The 19361-nt window shown below is 31.5% G+C and overlaps 1 protein-coding gene across 1 annotated transcript; it reads right to left on the bottom strand.

Moving 5' to 3' along the window:
* Positions 1-105: 105 nt before the first annotated feature.
* Positions 106-19149, bottom strand: LOC115876733 (chromatin-remodeling ATPase INO80). The gene is made up of 18 exons (XM_030892637.1): positions 19133-19149; positions 18923-19077; positions 18376-18743; positions 18151-18318; positions 17724-18098; positions 17027-17657; positions 16770-16972; positions 16422-16713; positions 16102-16364; positions 15365-16042; positions 14957-15307; positions 14736-14903; positions 6708-6866; positions 5764-5866; positions 5627-5700; positions 5399-5561; positions 4958-5125; positions 106-1187 (listed from the first exon to the last, which is right to left on the bottom strand). Exons 2-18 carry the CDS (start codon positions 18981-18983, stop codon positions 877-879), a joined length of 4536 nt encoding a protein of 1511 aa, XP_030748497.1. The 5' UTR covers positions 18984-19077; positions 19133-19149; the 3' UTR covers positions 106-876.
* Positions 19150-19361: the final 212 nt, after the last annotated feature.

The raw sequence follows: 19361 nt of genomic DNA, 5'->3' as shown, positions 1-19361 counted from the left end.
AGGGAAATATTTATTTTAATAAAACAAATATAATAACTTTGCACTATTTATTATTGTGTATTCGTTTATTTTATTTGTATATAAACTTGTATATAAACTTGGGAAAAAAATAATACAATAAAAATATTTTAAAAATGTTTAATTTTTGCAATTGATTCGTTTTCTTAAACTTACAGATAAAGTTAAAATATTCTCATTAAGTTCTACTTATATACAAAATACAACTAAATTGATAAATTAATTCTAAAAATAAATAATTCTCTTAATTAATATACATATATTATAAGGTCACGTAATTTTATATTTAGACTTGAAATATTTTAACACGACTACATGTATAAAAGTTTCTTTTATAAAAAAAAAGGCCGAAAGTTGATAACGACAATGAAGAAACAAATAAATAAAATGTGTATAAAATTGTAAAAAACAAACACGCATGAAAAAATAAACGAATTTTTTTAGTCCTTTAAACACAAATAGGCATTCGACATCTTCTTAGTCCTCAGGTACGAAGATTTATTATACACGATTTTAAATTAAAAAAATGGCAAAATATTCTTCTACACGACCATTAATAACTTTACAATAATTACAAAAACGAACTCGCAGAATAGGTAGGTTACTGTTTAAGACACTTGTCAATGTATTGTATTCAAAAAATGTTTTCAGTGTCACTCTAAACTACCTAAGCTGCAGTGGCACTTTATACATTTCAAATATTTAATAGTATATACAGATATACATCGGACTTCAAATTAACGATTTGATCACTCTATTGCATCACTATAGAATTTACAAAAAAATTGTGACGTACACCGCACAATTAACACTAATATTGCTCTTTTTCCTGAAATCAGAAACTGGTATCAACTAAGATCAGTCATCTGGAAAATCGTAGAACGAATACTGCGTACAGGATGAGTTGTTTACAATCCCCGGATCGGAGGGCAGTGGCACAGGTAGAGGCCTGGCAGGTTTCCTCGGCCTACTAGCTCTGGAACCGGCATTTGCCGGTCCCGATGGGCGTAAACGGGGTCTTCCAGGACCCCGTCGCGTCCCAGGCCCTAGGGGCAGCCCGGGGGTGGTATCGATGAACATCTCACCAGCTCCCCTAGGAGACGATTGCGTAGAGGACACGGATGATGCAGAATCCGCTGTCTGTACCTCTCCAATTGAATTTAAAGGCACTGAAACAGACGAAAATGTCTTAAGGAATAAGTTTCTACTTTTGACACCCTGTACAGACTTAGAGATACCGACTAGACCATCGAACAATTCGAGAAATGTGATAGGACTACGGTATTACATAAATTTGCTTTTACAGTGCTAATTAACTAATTCCTCTGCACCAAGATATGGCTATCTGTTGCCAAGTATGTAGTTCGAATGGAGTTTATTGATCATGATTAATAATAACGCCTAAATTAAAAAGATATATCAGTTTGTGTTAAAAAACGAGTTAAAATTGTTTTTGTTTTAGCCTTTGTTTTTTGAACTGCATACTTGAAATTGCTTAAAAAAGCTCTATATAAAAGGATAGCAAACAAGGTGAAAATTTAATTCGAAAAACAAAGAGAGGTCATTGAAAAACACAACGATGTTGCAATATCTAAAATTTATCGCCATCCCGTTTGTTGCCATTTAATGGGACATAAAATACAAATCATTTGATAGATTGATGTTTTAATTTCCTAAACGTATAGATAGGCATCACACCGATCCAAAACAAAACTACAAAACGCTTTATATATCAACGGCGTAAACGTATATACGAGTATAAATTTTATCACTGTTCGGTACCTCTAGTATTAATTACAAACTGGGCTACCGCAGAGCAAATTGAAATCATAAATAATATGATCTCTTAAATTCTCATTCATATTCAACTAATTGAAAACGGAAGACCTAATTCAATCTGAATTATTTAAAAGCACGTGCTTTCAACAGCAAGAAAGGAATTAATTTTTTAAACCGCTCAAAACATTTTTATCAAATAATATAAGTAGAAATAATCCATAAAATATAAAAAACGTAAATTTGCAATCGTATGTTAGATTAATTTAATTAATATATTATCTAAATGAGTGTGAACAAATTTGGGACATGATTGCTTTTTAATTTCCCTAAATACCAAAAAAAAACATATTATTTTTAAAAAATCACCCCCTCCTGTATAAAGCGAGCATTAGATGACAAATTGTATATTGTTATCTATAATAATAATAATCATATTAAATCTGATAATTCCCTATACACTTTTTTAAAACCCTGTATATAAAATTATATACATAATGAATTTGATTTTAATGATATAATAAAAAACGGCTTAGTTTTAGATAAAGACTAGACACTTATAAATAATATCTATGTACAAATATACTGGAATTCACGTTCCGAAAAGAGTTTTAAATCTCGAACTATTAATTTTATGAATTTGTTAAAAATATACCAGATTTCTCGTATACCAATATTAAACATAGTAACAGTATTCGTATTCGTTATGTTAATTACGGTATAAAAGTGCCTAGTTCTTATCAAGAATGTGAATAAACTAATAGAGTTCTATCGGTAAAAAAACTAGTCAGTCTGTTTGACTCACTTTCGGATTTTCGTGGTATTTGTCAATCAATTGATTTGATGGAAATATCATAAATCAACTAATAAATCGGTCTCCGTAGATATACAGGGTTAGTCTTAAATAAGTGAAAATATATTTCGACCCTATATTATTTTTTTTTAAATTTGGAATTTTTTTAGAATTTTGGAAATTTTCAAAGTAATACAACTCCGTTATTTTGGACTTATTTGAAAAACGGTAAAGAGAAAATATGCTCCTTTGATCGAGATTTACCGGCCCTGAAAATATTTGCACTTATTTAAGACACACCCTGTATAACTCAATTTTTTTACTTAGACAAAAATAATAACAGCAAAAAAGCAATTTCGTTGCTTTCAAATTTGCAAAATCTTAAGATATCGGTCTTTAACTGTAAGCAGCATTTTCGAAAACTAGTCATTTTGATTTTATTTTCGACAAAAAAAGTTCAACTGGTATTCCCGATTGTCACTTTTTAAATTGTCGCCCTGTATTTAATTCTTAGTATATTCGTACAAAAAATAAATTAGTCGATAAATATCAAGCCTCAAATGGATATTTTTGCGCGATCTAAACATTTGCATGCCCTTTGGAGGTTTTCAATACTTGTCCATCAAAAAAAGGAGGATAAAAAACGTCTTATCCATTATAAGAATGAGGGAATCGAACGGGCAACAAAAATCAGGATAGGAGGCGGCAACTCTTCCCGGCATCTGGCGGATATCCTTTAGGAAATCTATTCAAAGGTGGTTCTAAAAAGGTGGCAGTTTTTTGCGCAGGTAGCTGTCGCTGCACAGCCGCTGATTTGCCTACAAAAAAGGCGACGGAAAAAAGCCAATTGAATGCAGCCGTTTTTCGAAAGGAAACCCGGATGTTCGGTTTCGGGACCTACATTTTATTTTTGGCCTCCAAGGTGGATGGATGAAGAAGCATATGGGCCCCGTTTGAAAGCTTTTTTACCGACGAAACTCAACAAAACGCCGTTTTACACTGATAACCTAATTTTCGAACTACTTACTTAACTTAATCGCACGCTGAACACGTATTCTTCATTCGAGTAGCGCGTTCAAAGACAGATAAAACTACGATTGAAACGGTGAAAATAAAAGGTTTTCTCTAAAACCATTTTTTTAACATTGATTTTTTTCAAAATTTGTAAGTTTCCAAAATCTCCTACAGTATATCCCCGGATTGTCTTTTCAAGAAGAACAACTTCTTTATTATTGATATTTTGAGAAAAATGCATTCTTCATAAAAAAATTTGCTTGTTCTAAAATAGTTAATCCCGTTTATACTAATTAATCCCTTTTATACTATATAAAATAGATTTGATTGTCTAATGTTATTCGTATCTTGTCCTGGCCGGTTAAAAGATGCCCAAACCGTATTTTTATCATATCTCAATTTTTTCAAATGGAACGAGGGTGACTCTTTAGCATATTTGAAAAAAGCATTTTTTACGAATAATTTGGTACCACACACTTGGTATTTCGAGTCAAATTGTCGTAATGAATCGCATATTGCAATTTCAAATAAACCATATTCGAAAATGTCAAAAGTTGACATATGATATGTCATTCTATTCGGAGTGTCATTTTTTATCGAATAAAGTAACAAAACACCGAGGCAAATCAAAAGTTATAGTCAATTGAATACGTAATCAAGCCTAATTTATGTCATATACTAACATACGAAATCTCGTTTTTTTTATCTGAAAAAATAAAAAAGTTATAGGGGGTGAGCAATTTTTGAGACGCACCCGGTAGATTGTAATTGATAGAATTTTAATTAACGTCATATTTTTCGCTGTTTGCAAAAATTTATTTGGTTCAATGCTATGGAAAGGTGATAATAGTTATCGAAAAATGTGATACTTTAACAGCACAAAATACAACCTCAATCAAAATTAATAACAATCATCTATCAAAGAATGAAATCTAAATTACCATATTAACGCCTTTTGATTTTTAAGACTTAGGAAAAAATTCAACCATATTTTGATATTTTTTTATTTTCTCTAAAACCGTATAGAAACTTGGAAAAGTATAAACAGTTTTAACTATTTTAGAATAAAGAAAAAATCCTCTTGTAAAGACAATCCGGGGACATACTGTATACAGGATTACAATTTAAAAAGTAACAGTCGTGAATATCTCGTAGATATCTTAATATCAAAATAAAACTTGCAATATACCAGGGCGGTTCGAAAACTATATAAGAAAATTACGAATACTTACCTGTATCACATATATATTATAACATAGTATACAGAGAAATAAAAATAAAATAAAAATGTTAGTTAATATCGACCAAACGTTTTTCTATTATTAAAGTTTCTAACATGCATTTGGTATGACTTACGATTGGTTCCGCTCGGGAGCATAGGACCATTTGTGGTTGAGTTGGACGTTCGCCCCAAACCAACACCTGTCCTTGACCTAGATCCCCTAGGTCTTCCTCGCCGAGTCAACCCTCTACCGGCAGGTCTGGGCCGTACTGTAGACCCGTACACGTTGTAAACAGTATATTCTGTAAAGAAAAACAAAAACGTTTAGTTAGAGTGTCGAAAGAACCTTTTATTTAATAATATCAGATGAATAAAATTGAATTATCAAAATCTAAAGACAAAATTTTTCTTGTCTACAATTCAAAGTATCAACCATCGCCGAAGTCAAACTTTCACGTATGATGATGGGAACTTTATTTGTAAAACTGTATAGAAATGTTCTTTCTGTATATCTTGGGGGCGTTTTATATGAGATATGCTGTATTTTTGCTGAATAAGAATAACGAGCGTCTTACTATTTGTGATAGGAGAGTCGTCATCGTTCATGATATCGGGTTCTTCTATTTGGGCGTCTGGTTCAATTTCACTGGCTGGGCTGTGGATGGGCTCTTCGCCGACTTCGTGGTTCCCACTGGGTGGATCCATACGCGCTCTCTTAGCGTCGGCGGCAGGTATAGTCTAGAAATTAACGACCAAAAACCTGTAATTGGCAATTAAAATCCAACGACTGGACTGCTTCTTACCTTAAAAGCTAATTTGCGTTTTTTCTCGTCCCTCGTTTCCTCTGTCGTAGATTTGTTTTCCACTTTTAGGTGATCTAAAATGGATTATTTATTCATTAATATATTACTTCCCGAAGACGGGGATAGAGACAGCTTACATTTCTGAACTAATTCGTCGTCGTCAAGAAGAAGAGATACCACTTCTTTGGGCTTTAGCGTGTCTGGTTTGAAGTTTCCACCGCTTATAACCAGTTTTTGTATCTGCAAATTTCACATCGCTAATTTATACAATGCGATCGAATCGAAAAATCATTCACAACTACGTTAAAATACGGCGCTTTTCACACAAACCGATATAAAATGATAAATCAATTAATACAGAAGTATTTAACAATAATTTACAGTTTAATTTACAAAAAAAAAATCTAAAATAATATTTTTACACCACCCAATAAAATAGTATTATTTTTATACCACCCAAACATTTTGGTTTAAATATTCTACACCTAAATTTATCCATCTTTGAAATATTTTCAGTTTCACGAAAAAATTTTCAACATATTTGTGTTTTTTAATTTTTTTATAATAATTCATTTAATATTATAGAAGGTTTTTACAAAAATAAGATAAAAATTAGAAGTAATTTTTTATAAATCAAAGCTTTATACAGGGTGAGTCTTAAATAAGTGCAAATATTTTTAGGGGCAGTATATTTTGACCCCAATAATACGATTGTTTTTTTTTCTTCCGAAAAAAAATTGGAATTTTTGTAGTTTTTAGTTAAAGAAACATAATTTCTTGATAATATGACAACATAGGTAGTAAATTAAATTTACAAGTTGGAAAACCTAGAAAAGATCCAGTGGTTCTGAAAATTTAAGCAATTTTTTTTTAAATTTTCAAAGTAAAATAACTCGGTTATTTTGGACTTATTTCAAAAATAGTAAAAAGAAAATATGTTTCTTTTATCGAGACCTATCAGTCCTGAAAATATTTGCACTTATTTAAGATTAACCCAGGGTATATACAGGGTGAGTCGCCGTCACATAACGAGTCATATACCGTCAGACATAATATTTTAAGTACATATTCACCGACTTACCTCACTCTTTTCCCTAGCTCTTTGTAGAATTCTTTCTTCAATGGAACCTTTGCAAATTAACCTATAAACAGTGACTTGCTTGGTCTGGCCCAATCTATGGGCACGATCCATAGCTTGCTGATCTACAGTAGGATTCCAGTCGCTGTCGTAGAATATTACCTTTAAACAAACAAGGAACACACTGCAAATATCTCTTATAACCTATAGTAGTAACTATACTTGTGTATTTTTGTAGTAAAAAGACACAAGATATTAAATGGAAAATAGTGCATTATTTTACTTCAGATGTGTATATATTGAAAATATTAAAAAATATATTATTTAAACATGTAATTTCTTAATATCTGAGATAAACTTATAAAAAACGATATAAGAAAGTAGAAGTAAAAAGCAAAAATTAAAAATGTTGTATAATGACTTCTTTAATTATATTTATTTATGATTATATTAGAAAATACATTAATTTTAGTAATTAAGATTCGCTTTTTACATATGCAATAACTAAAAGACCCAAGATAGTATAGAGAAAATAAACAAACTCTTATTTCAACTGTGCTTTATTTTACAGTCAGCTAGTGTTAATTTACTCAGATCTGCATGTGCTGATAATTATTATTTATTCTTAGTGCTTAATATTTAATAAATTAAAAAAAGCACACACAAGAAAGTAGTAGGAAAAAGCAAAATTTAAAATGTTATATAATGAAGTATATTACATACCAAATTAATTTTGGCAAATAAAAGTTTCGTTTTTTAACATATGCGTGACCTAGCTTTTTAAATGATTTTTTAGTAGCCACAACGTTACTGTAATTATTATAAGGAAATGTTCTTCCAGCTAACTATGTTACTAAGTTGTAACATTGTAACGTGTCTCTAATATAAATAGGAGAAGCATAAGCTTCTGAATATGTTAAGCGGTAATATTCTGAGAATATATTGAATTTTAATACGGCGGTACGTGAGATGGCCGTGTGAAATTTTCTTTCTGCCAATCGTCAAATATTAATGAGCCTCACATTAATTGCCAATTAAGTTTATCGTAAAATTATTGTTATATATTGTGCCACCGAAGCGAATTTTCTCATCTTTTTATTAATAATTATCCCCGATACCGATCAACAACGGATAAACCACATCCCGCTTAACTCCTCTCTTTATTTAGACAATTATATCCAGTAGCGCACATATTTTTTTAATTGCCTTATGCACCACTGTCAATATAAATTTATTTCAGAACCGTATAATCAGAAAAATATATAATGTTAGTAGTAGTAGTCCCCGAGAATCTATAATCATTGTCAGCAGAGAAAATATGCTGTTTTGTATCTGTTTTGAAACAGCTGTATCTTGATCTGCCTTCTCCAATTTATCTTCTACTTTCAAAGCTTCTAGTTATTTCCAAATTTCTCCCGAAAGTTCGATCTGCAGTAAGTATTTTTCACTTTGATATTAGATAATACTAATTTCATTCTCGACTTAATAATAATAATTATTCTGAACAATAATAACTGAAAATAATTCTGAACTAAAATAATAATTATTCTGAACAATAATGTATTATTTTATTAGGAGTGAAAATTATACTTTTTTTGACGAGGCTGTACCTTTGACGGACCAGCGTAAAGCTAGTCCAACATTACAGGGAGGCACAAAAAGTACATTTTTACTCCGAATAGAACATACTATTTTTTTTCAAACGTTACAAATAATTTTTTAATCAATTTTAAACGTGGCAATATCGAGCAACAATTTGTACACTCGTTGAATTTGACACTTAATATCAGTTTAATAATATATTTTTGTACTTTTGTGCTTAGGTGTAAAAGTGCTTTACGTTTATGCCTAATAGGCGTTAAAATGAAAAAAATAGTAATACTTTTGTGACGTTTGAAAAAAAAATATTTTCATCTAAGCGAGTGACTGTTTTGCGGAATATATTGGTGACCGATGGGGAAAAATTACACGCGCCGTAGAATTGTTAATGTTATCGTTATCGCACAAAGTTACGAAGATTTAGCCATTTAGGATAGGACTTATTGGAAATAAGTCATAATTATTTGGAAATCCGATTTAAATAATATTTTCTATTAAAATAAAAATAAAATCTGATTTTATTTTTTTTTAATCATTTTTGCCAATACTGTTTAGTATGTAGACATCTCAGAACACAAAATATCACAAAATCCTAATTTTAAATTTGCACTGGGACCCCTGGCCTATCGAGATTTCATTGTACGCGGAACAGGAAAATGCCATGTGGTTGTAAACGAATCCGTCGTTGTGCACGTGCAAACCAGGAAGTGATAACCACCCCGGGTTTTCCGGACTATTCAGATCGCAGAGGCATCATCCCCTTTCGTGTACGACGCCGATCTGAACCAATCGGGAGGATCTACTGTCACTTCAGGTTTTATTTGGACAACACCGCTCATTATCTTGATATTGGGGGTGGCGCACATTTAACTGGCCCTTATCCGATGCGGAGGCTCTTCAAGGCGGCCCCCTGTCCTGCCAAAGGGTGCTGTTAAGGTCTAGCGTTACTTGTGCACGTGCCCTGTTATGTCATCCACTAGTTCAAACAAAACGCTTGCGCGAGCGCGTTTTAAGTCACTTATAGCAGGGACCGTTACTATTTAAATTATTTTTTTCTGTAGAGACATTCGCGATAAACGTGGAATTTATTATCTGCAGAATACGCCGCCGAAGATTCCCGAATACAATTCGAACAGCCCTGTATATCATGATAGAGCAAGCTGTGTGTATCATGAAAATATTTATATGATATAGCAGAAAATATATTTTTAATTGTGCTATCCAATGTACCACATTATAATTGACGTAATTTAGCAACAGCAAACAACAAATAATGTCTGTAATAAATATAAGGAGTTCTAAAGCGAGCTGTACGGATATGCAAAGGAAAAAATGAACGCGAACATAAAGAAGTGAATGAATTTGTTGTGGAACTAACGGTGGATGCCCAATAAATCTTCAGGACAAATGGGTACTGGGCAGCAGCGGTGACTCGTGAATTTTTTTGATTGGAAACAGAAAAAAATAAAATAATGACAAATTTTCAATTCGTTTTAAAAGCTATTTATTACTTACGAGGGTTATCTTTTATATTTTGCATATATAAACATAGTAGGCGTCTGTAAACATATATCAAATATTAAAATTAACTATCATCTTTAGTTAACTTAATGCCAAAGTTTAAGGCCGCTTCAACTGAATTTTTGAAGTTGACGAGTCAGTTGAAAACTAGAATTATGTCGAGAAAATTTCCACACAAATTCTCCACACAGATCCCGACCTAAGTTTTTGTTCGAATATGTTCCGTCTTACGTGCCTGTAGCCACGCCCTATTATTAGACATATGTCATTCAGACATATTGGTGTTCTTGTCTATTATAAGTTATCAGCTGATATGTTTTGTTAATTTACTTTAACTTCAATATATAATTACAATATTTCACTTATTTCCTTCATTTAGTACATAAAATACCCTAAAACGTAAAACATGGCGCAGTCGTTAAGTACAAAAAAATACGTAAATGAAGGCAGTTAAAGTATTAAAGTATCGCTCACAAAAATATCAAGAATTAAGTATAAATGTCTTAAGTATAATTTTACAATGTGACGCATCTAAAAACGGTTTAGGGTGTTGTATGTTTCAACAATATGAAAATAATGTATTTAAATTAGTTAGTTGTGCATCACGTATGATGAATGAACACAAAGTTAATTATAGTCAAACCGATAAAGACCTTTTAGCCATTTATTTCCACTTACTACATAAAATACCCCAAAACGTAAACAGTTCTAACGACTTTTTTTACTTTTCCAAAAATTAAGAATGAACTGCGTGGTCAAATGTTCCAGTCCCCAGAAGATGCAGTCAGCGCCTTCAAAAACACAATTTTGAAGGTACCAACAAGCGAGTGAAATAACTACTTTCAGAATTGGTTCCAACGGATGCAAAATTGCATTTCTCTTCGTGGAGAATACTTAGAAAAAATATGATGTTCAAAAGTTATGTACTGTTTTTATCTACCTCTATATGCAAAATATAAAAGACAACACTCGTATTATTTATAAGTATCTTTATATTATTATATAATAACGGAAGAAAACAAATGGTAAATAATTTATAAAATCAAGAGATGACGTTTCGTCTACATAAATCATGATTAACAAAGAATCCACTTTGTCTCTGACATAGTTATCCTTAACAAGACATATCTTTTACAGCCAGAGTATTAGGAAATTGAAAATGACGTTGATATAATAACTTATCCGCTGGATATAATATAAAATAAGTATATTTAGGCAACCTTGTGCCCCATATATCCAGCCACCACTGGTAGGTAGGCAGGTAGCTCGCGGGTCCCGATTATGAGAACAATCCGAAGAAAAAAAAAGAAATTAAAATAGATGCGATAACATTATTTGCATACCGTGGTCTGCCTTTCGGCCAGTTTTTGTCCCAACTTTTGTATTCTCCGTGACGCTACCTGTTAATGGACGGTCTGTGGCCGCGGAATGCTCTGACGTATGCCGATTGCCGTGGATTCGCTGAGAACTTTTCAGCGTGATTCTCTCAGCATGTTTGTCGAAGTACGTGGACGTTGCATCCGTTATGCGACGGCCAGATCAAACTGCACGAGCGGATTCGTTTAGGACCAGCCACCCACCTTACGCGGAGATCAGTGACTAGTAGAGTCTCATCAAACTACTGCAACTTCTCTAGACTTAAATTGGAAGTTGAGTGTGTCAAAGGACAAGCACAATATACCGGGTGTTGCATCGTCGTTGGAAACATAGGAAATCCAATGCAAATTTTGAACTGTCCAAATATTGGCTCCCCTATTAATTTTACAGCTAATCGTAAATAAGTTTTTTAAAGGTCTGCTTATGCTGAATACACATGCCAAATTTGAATAATTTTGGACAAGCTGGTTTTAAGTAATTTAAGAAAAACTGCATCTATTTTTAAATTATAATGAATGAACAGGTAATAATGCAAAACCAGTCAAATGTCAACATACCTTAATTTGTCAACCTAAGATTTTATCACTGTCAGATATAATCTGTTGTCTACACTACTACGTTATGCAAAACAAAACTTTAAGAACTACTAGGACGAAACAACAAATAACTGCAAACAGATTGCAGAAACTTTGCCTTATAAGAAAACCACAATAACATTCTTGGAGGTGTGAAAATGTAAAAAAAGAAATTGTAAATTGTGTGTGAAATAACATTCTTGGAGGCGGGAAACCAATGAGATTTGCACAAAATTCTGCAGCAGAAAAAACAGCTTTCAATTTTAATTTAAAACAACTCACATTGGTTCTTTGAAGTGTCAACAAGTGTAGCCAGTTGTTACTATAATTTGTGCATGTACTATGCGACTACCCGGAGTCTTTTCGTCAAGTCATCATAATTACTTACAAAAGTCATTCTCAATTTATATTTATTATTTTGTAAACGATAAAAAAATTTCTTTTTTTTTACGAATTTATAAATAAAAAGTATTATAACTTGAACGGGTCGTGCAGATTGACTGCGGCCCGGAATCGGCGTACTTATGAATTAAATCACCTATAACAATCGATAATTTGTTATAATGTCAATGCCGTTTGCTAGTGGTTATTTATTCATCTCAGGTTTATATTATACAAGAAAATGTGACATTATCGAAAAGGAGACAAGCATTCTTTTATTCCTGTTTATTGCAAAATAAACTATTTGCCATTCACATTGCGGGGTGAATAATGAGAAAACTTTTCACATTTAAAGGATGTTTCGAAATCGATGATTCCTAAGATTCTTTTCCAATAACCACAGATCGTATCTTGCTTCTCACACATGCAATATTCGTTCCTGTATAATATAAATTTTATTTTCCCAATCATATTAAGATTTTATCCACATTAATTCTACCTCGTCATATGTTGCGAAAATTCTCTAAGCTCGTAACTTTCATTAGTTCAACACAAGGAGTAGCTGTAATAAATTTATTATGGTTTCAACTCGGCTGTTTTATCAAAGACTTTGTAAAAACATTTAATAGCGACCTACTATGCATTACAACTAGCTATCTCAAAAAACCTATAATATATTTTTCTATCTTGTATATTTATTGTATTAGCTGTAGCACAACCTTCGTGAAAATAAAGGCTCGGACAACGCATTTGACGTCATGAAAGTAGTCAGATTGCTTATTAAGTGGTATATGACTTAAATAAATCGTCGCTGGCATATCAAACCGGCATATCTGCAAAAATCATATTTTTCACCAGAGCGCTTTAAAGTTTATGCATGTGATATTTTTCTTTTAACGTCCGTTTTTTTTTATTTTTTTTTATTAACGATTTTTATTGAAGTACTTATACGATATGCCGGTTCGATGTATAAATGACGGGAAAAAATGAAATTTTTTACACCAACACTAAAACTCAATTTTTGCACAATGTACAATTATTGTTTCCATGTCATGAAAAAGCTGTTAAAGTTAACGTACTTTCTTTTTGGATTACCTACAGATACTGGATTTTTAAATTCACTGTACTAAACAAGTAGAATATCGGGGTAAAATTAATTATTTTAATTAACAAATAAATGTGTAACTAAAATTAAACGCCCATTTAAACACATTGTAGCTACACACTGTAGCCAAAGAGTAGATAAGACAAGAGACGACAGTTCGCGCGGTACCTTTCATGTTTGAGTGGTGGGGAGAGTGACCTCGTCTCGCTTGTCCCTTTAAATTTTCGTAACTTTTTCGCGGGAAATTTGAAATAGACTATTATTAAAATTTGCCTGTATAGCTTATAAATAGTTACTGTGTGGGTAAAGAGATAAATAGAAACGAAAAAAAATGAGTTTTCTAAATATTATATAAAATAAATTATAATTAGAAACATATTTGTCGGGGAATAAAGATAATAAAAGCAATATTTTGTATATCGTTGGTAAACAAGAGAAAGTGACCAAGTCGATTTGTAAGAAATGTTTTATTTACGTGTATTTTTTTTACATATGGACTTGAACAAGTGTAATATCACAATGTGGAGTTTATGTACAAAAAAATAGAGTTGCTCAATTTTTATTTAATAAATCCTCGCAATTACAAGCTTCTAACCATGTCTTCGATCTATGGATTACATTTAGTTTAATAACATAATTATATAGTATATTTCTATAAAAATACTTTTCAGGATCCTTTGGAAAAGAGTGAAATATTATGTTTGTCGAAGAACAAGACCTATTTTTGCAGTCTTTATAAGCACACACAATGCCACCATCTCGTCTTTTCCTGCTACTCGTGTCCTGTTCAGTATTCATATTTAACAATAATTACAAATTAGAACGCAATAAAAACGATACTAAAATTAAACCTTAAAAACTCTCAAAACGATAATATATCGAAAAACTCTGAAAACACACTTTAAAAAGGCAAAAATGCAAGAAAACAACTAATCAGATTTGTTTATGTTTAAGCCTGATTAGCACAGCTGATTAGCGTCCTAAAATCTTAGGTTCGAATAAATAAAATGCGCAGTTGTCAGATTTTCAGATTTTATCTGTTTATCTTTGAAATCGACCAACTTTAGTCATTCTGTTTCTTTGATATTATCAGTACATTGCGAAAAAAGAACCTAAACCAACCTAAACTAAAAATTTACATTTCCGTATTAACATACGTTACTTTATATCCTTCTTATATTATTAATTTATTTTCAGAAAATCTTGTTTATTTTTCAAAGAAATATACTTGGCAACAGACAAAATGGGACTTGATGGGACCTTTAAATTTTAATATATCTGCATCTCTCTCGCGAAATTCGACTTCTTTGTTCACTGTCGTCTCTTGTCTTATCTACTCTTTGCTGTAGCTATGTTACATTAAAAAAGTATGGGGATTAAAAAGGAGAAATAGAGACTTTAATTTTATAATAGATATTTCATTAACTTAACCAGCACCGTTCACAAAAAAATTGAATTTTATTTGTCACTTACTGTATCTGCTGCAGTTAGATTAATTCCCAAGCCTCCAGCTCTTGTAGACAATAAGAAAACAAAGATATCTGTTCTAGCCTGAAAGTCTGCAACCATATCCCTTCGTTCAGATATTTTTGAAGAGCCATCTAACCTCATATATTTATGATGCCTGTGCCACATGTATTCCTTAAATTATATCAACATTAATAATAGTCTTAGTCAGGGAAATTAAAACCTACTTCTAGTAAATCAATCATTTTGGTCATCTGAGAATAAATAAGTACTCTGTGACCTTCCTCTTTAAGTTTCTTCAGTAGACAGTCAAGAACAAATAACTTTCCAGAATCAGTAACCAAGCTCTCTTTATCTGGAATTGCTATGTTTGACCAACCATGCACTGGCATTACAGTTTCTAAACAACTAGATGGGACAGGGCATATACTTTCTGATGATCTAGCTCTGAATATATTTCCTGTTGCCTCAGACCAACAATAATTTAAAGAGTTAAAACTATAATCATCTATATGTCTTTGTAAATTCCAAGCAGCTCTTCTTGAATAACAATATATACTAAGTCTTGGTGCTGATACCTAATAAAAAAAAAGAAATATCACTTTAGTGTCTACATGTAGATAATTAAAACTCACTTTTGGTATACTAAAAAATAAATAGGAAGGTAGTTCAGTCTTTTCACATGGGAACTCCTTAGGAGATCGTTTAATATGTGGAAATTCGCAAATATTTGGATTATTTACATTTTCTACATGCACATTATCATTCTCATTTAACTTATACTTTTTAAATCTTATATTTCTATGTTCTAGCGTTTCTGGCATTGAATGATAAGTGTGCTTTTGATATGTGTAGACCACTTTTTTGCCAGTGAGTTTTCTAACAAACAGCAAATCTTCTAGAACGTTACTACTTTCAACCTGTCCTTGGTTAAGTCTAAAAGTATGTTTCAAATCTAAACTGGGCTTTGAATATAATTCAGAGTGCCATAGGGTCCGTTCAAAAATTATTTTCTGTCGTTTTTGAAAATTATAATAACTTTTCCACCTCGCTATAATATCTCCCAAAAAAATCTTAAAAATTTCGTCAACAGACAAACCTATATGTACCATGAAGTTAAATATTGAATTTTTAGACCAGCAAGCTTCATATATGTATTTTGGTGTAAAACATAGCTGCTTATTTAACTTGAAATATAATTTCTGTCTCACATTGGCGTCATATATTAAATAAGGAATATTATAAATTATTGGATAAATTCTTAATGGTGACTTGGCATCTCTTCTTTCAAACAGCTCTGGATGGTTACATACCTTAGAAAGAGAAACCCTTGAAATATCAATATATTTGTGTTTAAGTTAATTATACTCACTTTCCTAAACTGCATAACTAGATTCATGAGGTTTGATGTAAAATTTTTATCTACATTATGAGAATCCCCTCCTCCAACAGAGTAATGAAGTAAATCTTCAATTTTTATTTTTTGTTTTAAAGCTAAATATAACAAATTTTGTCTTGTTGTTAAAGGACAATACACCATTACTTCTATTTTGTCAGAAAGCTCATTTTCCACATCTTTCTTTATTCTCCTTAACATAAATGGTTTTAAAATCATATGAAGTCTTGATAAATGCTCTAAAAATATTAATTAATGTATTCAAACGGAACAAAATAGTTTTAACAAGTTTATACTTTCATCGATGCCTGTTTTATTTTCAGCATGACTTTCAATGTCCTTTGAAAACCACTCATTGAATTCATCATGGGAGTCAAAAAGTGTTGGCATGATAAAATGGAGTAAGGCCCATAGCTCTGCCATGCTATTCTGTATTGGAGTACCACTGAGGAGAAGCCTGTTTCTACAACTGAATCCCAAAAGAGTTTTCCATCTCATGGAACTTGTACTTTTTATAGCTTGAGCCTCATCTAAGATCATGTACTGCCACTTTATTCTGTTGAAGTATTTAATATCAGTAATAACAATCTAAAAATAAGTAGGTTTTAGCTACTGAAGGAAGGAAACAGGTAAGTGATAGTTACTTGATAAGATGTAATCACAATATGAAAACTGGCATCTTTGGTATAAATATCTTTCTGATCCCAGAACTGCCTTAAAATTTTTCTTTCATTTGGATTTCCCCAATAAGGAACTACTTTAAAATCTGGAACAAATTTAGCTATTTCTTGTTGCCAATTGTGTAAAGTAGAAGCAGGTGAAATAATTAAAAAAGGACCCCAAACAGCTAAAAATTAGTTTTAAATTATAATGAGTTCTAGAAAACAAAGTTGTTACATACAGTATTTTTCTGCAATATGACACAGAAAGGCAATGCTCTGTACTGTTTTGCCCAAACCCATCTCATCTGCTAAAATACCACTAATACCCTGGGAATAAAGGTTTGCTAACCAATTCATTCCTTTTAGTTGATAACCTTTTAACTTTCCCTTAAACATATTGGGTTGTGGTTGTTCACCATCTATATTTTCAACTTCAGTAAGATAAGAGTTTGCTTGTTGATCAAAATTTCTTGTTCGGGCCTTTTCACTCTGGAAAGCATCTTGGGCATTCTTTCTAGCTTTCTCTTTCATTGTCTCACAATCATAGTCATCACCAGCTAATTTAGCAATTTTCTCCTCATCCAACTGGCTAAGGATACGCAGTTGTTCTTCTGCAGAGGCTGTCCCTAATTTCTTTGACATAAAATGAGCATATAATTCTGTCTGTGTAATAAGAAAGTTCAGTTTTCTTTGTTGTCTCTTAGCTTCTATTAACTCATGATCCATTTTTCTTTGTTCCTCAGCTTCTTTTTCAAGTCTCTTTTTAACTTCTCTATCAAAGCGCCTCGACCTCTTCCAATAAGCTATGTTTTCTCTTGCTAACCTCTTCATTCTCCATTGCTGTTCTTTTACAGTCCTGGCAGACTGAAGCTAAAAAGACATTAATTAAAAAAAAAATACTTATAATAATTATGAAACTTATAAAACACTACTTACAGCTTTTTGCCTTGCATACTTAACACAATGAGACGCAACTCTCTTACACTGAAGTAACATTTCCTTATGTTTATTGCTTTTAGCTCGATGTTGCTTGCCAATTTCTTTTTTAGCTATATTAATGAACATTTTTCTTCTTTTAACAGTCATCATTTCTTCCCATTTACGTTTAGATTCATCATCCTTAAATTTTTTATTTTTTCTTTTTGATGAGTTATGATTTAGTGAATTCATTGGAGGAGGGATGGGAATTATTTGTGCTGGTATATTAGACTGGGAATAGTCTGAATTAACATTATTATCTTCAATATCACCATCTAAATTCGGATATTCATTTATACCATTTTCAAGATTAAGATTAATGCAAGGCTCATCCTAGAAATATTGTAAATGCAAAAATTATTCATAGATAAAAGTAAAATAATACCGAAATATCATCTAAAATATCTGGATCGTACAGAGGAGATTTTGCATCTTCCTTCAAAGAAGACAATTTTACCTTCCTCATAGATGAAGGGATATTTCTCTCAATATCTGGATAATGATCCACAGCACTAATTAAACCTGCTCCATAAAACATTGACTGATCAAAATTCTATAAAAGAGTATCAAATTTATAATATATACATAATAAATTTAAGTTCTTATTTACCATTTTACTTTTCCTAACTCTTTTTTGAAAGGCATGCATTTTTAATAAACATTTATAAGGTGCATCTTCAGGGCCAGTATCAATATTTTCTGATAACACATTAGTTAACCATTTGCGTGAAGAGAGAGACGATACATTTTTAAAATTATAATAATCTTTTGCTGAATGTGGTTCATCTTTTAACAAGCTGTCTATGCCTTCAAAATCATCTTCGTCATCACTACTTTCACTGTCACTACTCGGTGATGAATTATTAAATGTTCTCAAGAATGGATCTAAATTCAACGCCTGTTCAACTCTCCTAATGTGTATAGGTTTTGAAGTACTCGGTTGGCAGTCAGATAGTTTTGCACCCAAGTTATTAGATCCTAAAATATTCACTCATAATCACAATGCCTTTTTAGAAAGTTTTACTATTAGAAAGAAATAATTAAAATTCCCTGCACAGCCATAAATAATCTAAACATAACATCAGAATATATTGTCATAAATAAACACTGCTAAAAACTGTTAATACCCCATTTGTTTTAGATATACCTATACTTACCATGAATTGGCTTTAGAGTTGTCATATTATTTATAATATTATTTTTTACATTATTTGCCATCTTATATATTTTTAAATCTTCATCTAAGGCTATTATGCAACGAAAATTTACGTTTAATAAAACATTTCATTAGAGTGTGACTTAAAACATTTTTCTAAAATATAACCTTAATTATTTTTGAAGCTTGACAGGGTAAAGGGAAAACAAACATTTCTTCTTCTTTTATAATTTCCAGCCACAATCCACAATGCACAAGAAAAATATAAAATTCTGTAAAACTTACTTGACCGAGAATATAAGCAAATGAACAATAGACTATTTACAAAAGTAAAAGCTCGATATACCAAAAGCTCTAGGTAAATAATTATTACAAATTAATAAATACTAATCTAATTATTACATATGATTTTTATATTTGGAATATTAACATTATTCCAT

This window comes from Sitophilus oryzae, unplaced genomic scaffold (genome assembly GCF_002938485.1).
Source record: "Sitophilus oryzae breed Bouriz unplaced genomic scaffold, Soryzae_2.0 scaffold_1440_pilon_pilon, whole genome shotgun sequence".
Lineage (NCBI taxonomy): Eukaryota > Metazoa > Arthropoda > Insecta > Coleoptera > Curculionidae > Sitophilus > Sitophilus oryzae.
Note: the sequence above shows the minus strand (reverse complement) of the source record. Positions and strands in the feature narration are given on the sequence as shown.

Coding starts and splice junctions, on each gene's coding strand:
- LOC115876733 (XM_030892637.1), bottom strand. CDS start 18,983: ATGGCAAATAATGTAAAAAATAATATTATAAATAATATGACAACTCTA. Junction 5,701..5,763: donor CGACGAATTAGTTCAGAAAT/GTAAGCTGTCTC, acceptor AATCCATTTTAG/ATCACCTAAAAGTGGAAAAC. Junction 1,188..4,957: donor GCTCCCGAGCGGAACCAATC/GTAAGTCATACC, acceptor CGTCTGTTTCAG/TGCCTTTAAATTCAATTGGA.